Source organism: Fukomys damarensis, unplaced genomic scaffold, assembly GCF_012274545.1.
Source record: "Fukomys damarensis isolate Sample0158 unplaced genomic scaffold, DMR_v1.0_HiC HiC_scaffold_23, whole genome shotgun sequence".
Classification (NCBI taxonomy): Eukaryota; Metazoa; Chordata; class Mammalia; order Rodentia; family Bathyergidae; genus Fukomys; species Fukomys damarensis.
In genome coordinates, this window is record NW_022900935.1 from 8,828,939 (window position 1) to 8,836,619 (window position 7,681).

General features: G+C 51.5%; 2 protein-coding genes across 2 annotated transcripts in view; one reads left to right on the top strand and one right to left on the bottom strand.

The window, feature by feature from the left end:
- The window catches only part of Ctps1 (CTP synthase 1), a 37,649-nt gene extending 35,466 nt beyond the window's left edge, over window positions 1–2,183 (top strand). Inside the window, exon 19 of the mRNA XM_033767523.1 lies at window positions 1,005–2,183. The gene's annotated coding sequence lies outside the window, so the exon portion shown is untranslated. The remainder of the gene's footprint in view (window positions 1–1,004) is intronic.
- A 1,352-nt stretch (window positions 2,184–3,535) lies between these two features.
- Window positions 3,536–7,681, bottom strand: part of Slfnl1 (schlafen like 1) — a 7,545-nt gene continuing 3,399 nt past the window's right edge. Inside the window, 3 exon segments of the mRNA XM_010625935.3 lie at window positions 3,536–4,776; window positions 5,495–5,638; window positions 5,853–6,371. Coding sequence (XP_010624237.1) covers window positions 4,654–4,776; window positions 5,495–5,638; window positions 5,853–6,371 — 786 coding nt within the window. The 3' untranslated portion in view covers window positions 3,536–4,653.

Sequence of the window (7,681 nt, forward strand, 5' to 3'; positions counted from 1 at the left end):
CACACACACACACACACACACACACACACACACACACACACACACACACACATGATGATCACATTCGTCATAGGGAATTTGTACCTGTACATGATATATCTTGATTCTTTTTCCCCCAATCCCTTCCATCCCTCGACCCTTCTTTTAAATTATGTTTTTATTAAGATTATTTTATTACGGAGAAAGGCATTTGGAAAACTGTCGCTTGCATGTCCCATCATGTATACTGGCTCCTTTGACAGGATGCACTGCCTGTTGTGTGTATAGCTTTGTAGTTCATCAGTTTCTGAGATGAGAAGCCGGACATCAGGTCAGAAACTGATGGCCAGGGCTAGTAGAGAGCCTGTCACCCTTGTTTCTCCAACTACCTCGCGTCATCATGGATTCGAGTGTATTGCCTCTTGCTTTCCTGTGGGTGCCTGGGCCATTACAGTGTGCCACGTAGGAATTACAATTACAGTCGCCAAAACCAGGTCCTTGCAGCTCGTACCTCCGACGACGTTTGGTGCTGGTAACCTGTGTGCGCAGCTTGCCTGTAAGAGCCGTGAAACCAGAGCTGAAACCTCAGTGCTGCTCCAAGTTGACGGGGACTCTTAGTGCCAGCTATGGCTGGTCCTCGTCATCCAAAGGACAGCTTGATGGCACATGTAGCCATGAGAAGTCTGTGTCTCTGAAGTGTGGTTTTAAACCCTGTGCTGCTTCTTGTTCCTGGGGCTGGGACACTCCTTGCATCAAGGGGTCACTTAAAAACACCTTTGGGGAAACTGCCCCTCAAACCCTTTCATCTATAGACAGCTTTGACTTGAGGGTACTTTCTTCTTCCAGAATGGTATTACTATAGGTGAGATGCAATATGGAAAGCTATTTTCTTACTGTGATGAAATAAATGTGGCACAGCCATGTGCTCACTTTATTCTGGCTGAACTCGATGTGTACTCTAACTTAAGAAATAAACAATGCAGAATATGAGAACTTTGATTTTTATTCTTTTCCTCACCTGCCAGGTGGGAAGGTTGGAGCACCCTGTGTGGACATCAGGCATCCCATGAGGGGAGCAGTTTCCAGGTAGCCGTCTGGCTGTTCAGAACTAAGAGAGGAGCGTTTCTTGTTGATAGGAACCGGAGTTCTTCAGTGGGGCTTTCCACCTCGGTTCTCACATGTCCAGGAAGATGGAAAGCATCATGGGCACTGAGTGTGCTGCTTGACCGGGAGCAAGGCAAAGGAGGAAGTGCAGATTGCCTTGCGCAAAGGTCCCTCCTCTGCTGCAGCTGGATGTGGGCAACTCACAAACATAACCAAGAGTGGCTGACCGAGGACTTTTTCCCTGCTTAGCCTCCAGAGTACAGGCCCAGCAGCTCAAGGCTACGTGGCACCCAGTCAACCTCTGGAAACATCTGGATTCTGTTGAGTCATGAGTCAGGACTCAGGCCTCAGGCCTCAGGCCAAGCTGCTTAGCAATGGCAAAGCCTTCACCCGCTGAAATTTGATATGGGGTATCTCATATGGGGCCATATATAAAGGGTATCCCACCAGCTAGTGCAGCTTCTGCCTCAGAAGGACCCAGAGAACTAGGTTGCCTTTTGGCCTTCCATTCACTGGTCCAAGGCCACCACTGCCCTTAGAGCCAGGAAACCCATCTTCCGGCATCAGGACCGAGAGCAAGCTGCCTTTGTGCACTTCTCACAGGCTGAGCTGAAACATCCTCACTTCCACACAGCTCTGCAAACTCACCGTGGGGATGTGACACAGCATGACTCTGTCTCCCACCCATAGCCCCAGCGTTTCTCATGCTGAGGGAGAGGTGTGCCCCCGGGTGGTTTAGAAGAGCCTCCTGCAGTCAGGTTCCTATCCCTACGAAGATAACCTCAACTGACCAGTTGCTGAGCACTGGCTACCTTCAAAACCATTCTGAGGAAAGGAACCCATGTGGCTCTCCAGGGCTTCACAGAGTCCAACCAACCCCATAGTGCTGTACACAGGACTATAGCAGGAACAAGGGCCAAAGCCAGGTGACACAGAGTAGTCTTAGGACTTCTCCCTGGTGGGAGTAAACCCAGAGCATCCCTCTTGGCTCCTCCCTTGGATGGAGGCGATCAGACAGCTCATTCTGAGCAGTCCAGAGTAACTTCGCTCACTCTGACTTCACTCTGCTATATCCCAGAAACCATCTAGGTCCCAGGAAGAGGATTTATGAGGATTGTGAGGCCTGGACCAATATCTAGCATAGTTTCTGACATTTGGGAAGTGTCCAGGAACAGTGCCCATCATTCTTAATTTTTTTTTTTTTTTTTTGAAGACAGTCTTGCTATGCAGTTTAGGTTATCTGTGAACTCACTATGTAGCCCAGGCTAACCTTGAACTTGCAGTGATTCTCCTACCTCTTCCTTCCTAGTGCTGGGATTACAGGTGTGTACCACCGTCATGCCTGGCCAGTAATGATTTTTTTCTTTTTTGGGGGGTACCGGGGATCGAACTCAGGTCCTTGCGCTTGTGAGGCAAGCGGCAGAATCACTGAGCTAAATCCCTGGCAAGTAATGATTTTTTTTTTTTTTAATTTTATCATGGTGCCAGGATGAACTTGGCGCTTTATGAATGCTAAGCAAATGCTCTGTCACTGAGCTGTCCCCTCAGCCCAAGCTTTTTGTTTTTTTCTTTTGATACTAGGGATTGAACCCAGGGCCTTTGTACTAACCTATGCGCATAGGGATTGTAGGGACTATAGATACACATCACTGTGCCAAGCCAGAGTAATGCATTCTTTATTCATGTAGCTCTTAAGCAGCTTCAGTGATTCTGCAGCAGGATTTTGGTAACATACATGCATCTGTGATCACATTTGGTCCCTGTAACCAGTCTGAGTAGTGGCCAAGGCTGAGGTTGGGTCCTGTTTGTTTGGTTTTTTTTTTTTTTAATTGTTTGTTTTGTTTTCAGTACCAGGGATTGAACTTGGGACCTTGTGCTTGCAAGGCAGGCATAGCCTGAGCTAAATCCCCGATCCTGCCTCCCGTTTGATACATGGGAAGCGAGGTGTCAGAGCGGTAGTGATTGGTCCAGATGTCCCTGGCCTGATGAACAGGATAAAGGCTGGGTTTCAGAGCTGTTCTCTTCCGTGTCTACCCACTGATGTGCCAAGGGCCTCCAGACCAAGGAAGTGAGGTGATCAGCTAAAGTGGCTCCATGGAGCCCCAATGAGGTGAAATGCCATTTGACATAATTTCCTGGTAGTTGAGACCCCAAATATAGGAGTGTCCTTGATTGTTTCATTAGCAAATATTACGTATCTACTACATACCAACTATGTGTTAGGTTCTGAACATAGGCCAAAATCCCTGTCCCCCGGAATACATACTTTAGTGGAGGAAACACCAGTATGACATACAAAAGATGGAAGCAGAAGAGGGGATAAGAAGCTGGGGATGGATATGATCTGAAAAGGGTGAATGTGAAGGTTGAGCACAGACTTGAAGGTAAAATTGGCTGGGGATTTAGCTCAGTGGTCCCGCCACTGCCTGCCTCACAAGCATGAGGACCCAAGTTCAATCCCAGGTACAAAAAAAAAAAAAAAAAGAAAAAGACTTGAAGGTACAGAGGAAATGGGAGTCATGCAACTATCCTGGGGAACAGGAGTCCAGTCAGGGCAGCAGCCAGTGCAAAGGCCCTGAGTTGGTGTGGCTGTCACAAGAACAATGGCAGGAGCTGAGGTGACAGGGACCTTTGCTCTGGATGAAGAGGGAACATAGACATGGCAGAATGGGACTCTGGTTTTAGTCTGCTCAGCTAGTGGAGTGGAGATGGCAGGGCAATGGCCAGAGCAAGAATCCTTCCTGGAGGCCAGACGGGCTTAGAACTGGAGTCAGACCCTTCCCGGGCGGATGCTGCTCTACCACAGCCCACGTAGATGCGGGTACTGCCTGACAGTGACAAAATGCCCCTGCCCACTGTGTCACTGTCATACAGGCTAACTGAAGTAGAGGCAGGTGACTTATCCCAAGGGACCTGGTCTTTTAAGATGGCTGAACCAGAGACTGACTGCTTTCTGTTCCCCCCAGCTCTGTGTGGCAGGAGCCTATGCTGGGCTCTGCCTCCTGGGTAGAGGTGGCCTGAGCAAGGGACTCATGACCCAGCAGCATCTAGCTGGCTGGCCACGTGTCCTAGAAATAGCCATATGTATTTCAGGAGCATGTACTTTATTAGGATGCTTTGACAATTACAAGTTCTAGCAAGTCAGGGTGGGGCTGCATTGTGTCCTGTTTATCCCATAATCACAACTACCAAATAGGCTTTGCTGGTGGCGAGAGGTCTTCCCAAGGTGACAGATTTCTTTCTGGCCATCTAGTACACTAGTGCTTGGGCAAAAGGAGCATTTTAGGAAGGAGGACAGTCCCTTAGAGCTCAGCTGTAAGGTAACTGGCCAAGTTCATTCTGAAAGCAAGGTGCTTTGGGGATGTGCTGAGAGCAATTCTCAGCTTGCAGACTGGGTCTGCTCAGGGTGAAGCCACACGTATGGCAGCTGTGTGTGGTGGAGAGGACGCTGGAGCTCCTGCCCACCTTTGTGAGGTCCAGGTGTGTTTTATCGCTTAGACTTGGTCCACTGGAACTGCCCACTTTGCCCAGTGGAGCGGCACTGTGCTGCCTGCCACCTGCTGCAGGGCTTCACAGGATGCAGCAGGTACAGGACACAGGCTGGTGCTGCTGTAGCTGCTGCTGAAGCTGCTCCTTTTCCTGTGTCAGCACCTTCACCTTCTCCTCCAGCTTGCCCAGCTCTGCTGTCCACTTCTGAGGGGACAGTGTGGCAGCAGGTGGCCAGGCTGACACTGTCCCAGAATGGTCACCTTCCCCCTAGGGTGAACCAGAGCCCGGGAAGCCTTCTCAGCTAGGTAAGAACCCAGGTCCCTTGGCCACGCTGCCCTGGGGTCTTGACAAGCTACCAGCACGCTGGATGCTAGGGCAGAGCACTGCCTCAGAACTGTGTCCAGCACTCTTGTCCCCTCTTCAGGGCTCTCGCACATGCAGTGCGCAGTCCTTGGAGTTCCCTTGTAATTTAGAACTCCACCCTGTTCCCTGGCCACTCAACAATGGAATTTTTAACTGGCCACTCTGGAGTAGTAGGCAGCATGGAAACTAGGACACAGACTTTTACAAAGAGACTGGTTCCAGCATTCTGGAAAACAGGCTGGAGGACCACATGTTCTAGCCCAGCCTAGGCAACTTAGAGTCTGTCTTAATAATAAAAAATGGCGGGGGATGTTCGTCAGTGCAAAAGTACTGGGTTCAATCCTCAGTACCAGGAGAGAGAAAGAAAGAGGGGAGGACAGATACAGAGACACAGAGAGAAACATGCTTGGTCTTCTCCTCAGCTACGAAACAGTGAAGATGGGCTTTAATCCAAGCCCTTATATTTGCTCAATGGGGTGAAGCAAGATCCAGACTGCTGAGTGTCTGGAGGGGCCTTGTTCGGCTTGGCCCTAGCTGATCCTGGCCAAAGCCCCCTCACCTGTCTGTACCATTCTTGGATCGCACTGACGGACAGCGGGCCCTGGATGCTCCCCTCGCACCGCAGGAACACCTCTCCCTGGTCAGTCTCATACAGCTGTGGCTCGTTCTAGGCCTTGGGGATATGCACGGTCAGGCGAAGGACCTTGGCAGGGCAGTGGCAGCTCTGGCAGGGGCTGCATCTGTCAGTTGCAGCCCTAGTCCACCCTGCTTGCTCCTCACTGTGCCCCGGCTCCTCAAGACAGCCGGGCAGGGCTCCTTTCCCAATCCCCTGCTCCCCTACTGCCCACTGCGGTGAGCACGGGCCGTCATCCTGCTGGTGATGACACATTACAGGCCTGCCTGTCCTGCAGGCTCACCTTGAGGGGGATGCTGGTGGTGGAGGTGCTAATGACAGGGATGAAGGTGAGGGTGTAGGCGTCAGGAAAGACCTGAGGCTTGAAACCCCGCAGGATAGAATCCACCAGTAGTCGTGCACGTTCCTCATCACGGTGGCTACAGCGGATGCCCTGCAACAGGCCACTGTCCTCGATGCCCACAAGCAAGCTGCCACCCTCACTGTTGAGGAAGGTGCACATATAGCGCCGCACGTGGTGTTTGAAGGCCAGGTTCAGGTACTCCCCGCTGCCCCGCTTGAACTCCATGTTCCTTGTCTCACTGCCCAGGAAGGCTCCCTGGAAGAGCTGCTCCTGGCCCAGGATCTCCTGGTGCACGATGGCGCTGTCTGAGCACACGCCCCTGGGCCGGCTTTGGGAAATCTGCTGCTGCCGGGCCCAGGGCCGATTAGGTGAAGAATTTGTAGGCTGAGCTGGCAGTGGGACACTGGAGCCTAGGCTGGGCCTAGGGCTGGGGCCTGAGCTTGGGCCACTGTCATCCTGCTGGGTTGGGAATGAAGAGCAGGGTATATGGGTTGCGGAAGTCAGGAGTCCCTGCCTTGAGAGAGACTGCCACATCCCCAACTGTACCCATCTGAGGTCTAGACCCATGGGCATCTGATCTTTCTCCCAGGCTGAGACCCCCATCTGCCCACCCTTCTGTGGCCAATGTGGGCCAACCTGCTGGACCAAGGGTCTAAACCAGTTTCTGGGTAGGACTCTTCCTGGGTGCCTGGGCCTGGGCTATGAGATGCCTGTGTGGGTAAGAAGAGACAGCTCCTTTACAGTGCTGGGAGCTGGTACACCTATGGGCAAATCTTTTCTCACTTGGACTGCAGATAGGCCTGGGGCCAAGGCCTAGGTAATTCCAGAATATACCTCAGCTCCCTAAGGTTGCCTGTATAAGAGCTTCAGGTCCTTTTCCTGATCTCTCTGGAACCTCTGCCTGCCACTTCCAGGGTCACTGACACATCCTCCTGAATCTCAACTTTTCTCTCCCCTCCCCTGGCTTCTGCTGTGTTGTAGGGCTCTGAGAACTACAAGTTCTCATGACCACTTTGCTAAGTCTGGGCCTCATCAGTCTACCCCTCATCAGGTCCCTCTCTCTATGCATCCTCCTTGCCCACTCTAACCAAAGTGAGATATCCTTCCTCCCTAAAAAAAAAAACAAAACTTTCCCTGGCTCTGGGCTGTGATTCCACCCTGGGGCTGAGAGTTCAGTGGGCTGATGCACAGAGTTGAGGAGCATTGCCCTGCTAGCCCTGCAGCTCCCCAGGGAACACCTCTGAGTCTCAGGAACAGGATCAGTCATGCAAACAGGAAAGCAGACATATGTGTGCTGAAAGGTGTCAGAGCTGTTTAGTTCTGCAATGGTCTGCAGTCCAAGGAGAAAGAAGAATGAGATCATCTGTGGCCTCCAGCCCTGCTTGGCCTTGATCAAAACCATGGGGAGCTGGGCCCTGCAGCCTCCAGCCTGGGCTCTCAGGACAAGAATCAGCCTGTCCTGAAAATATGACATCCTCTTATCCCCATCCCTTTGCATGCACTAGTCTTTCTGCCTAGAACGTCTTTTTTCCCGAGTGCCAGTTCAGCTCCCTAAATCCCAGTCTGGATTTCACATTCCCTGTGAATTTGTCCCCAGTGAGTAGTAAGAACCCACCTGTGTCCTCTGAGTCCCTTGGCTTTGTGACTGGTGGTGTGTGGCTCCGTACATGGGTGGAGGGTAGGGCCCAGGCCTCTAGTTTCTGCCTTACCCTCCCCAGTACAGAGTGGGTGTTGGCATTTGTCCACCAAAAAAAAAAAAAAAAAAAAAA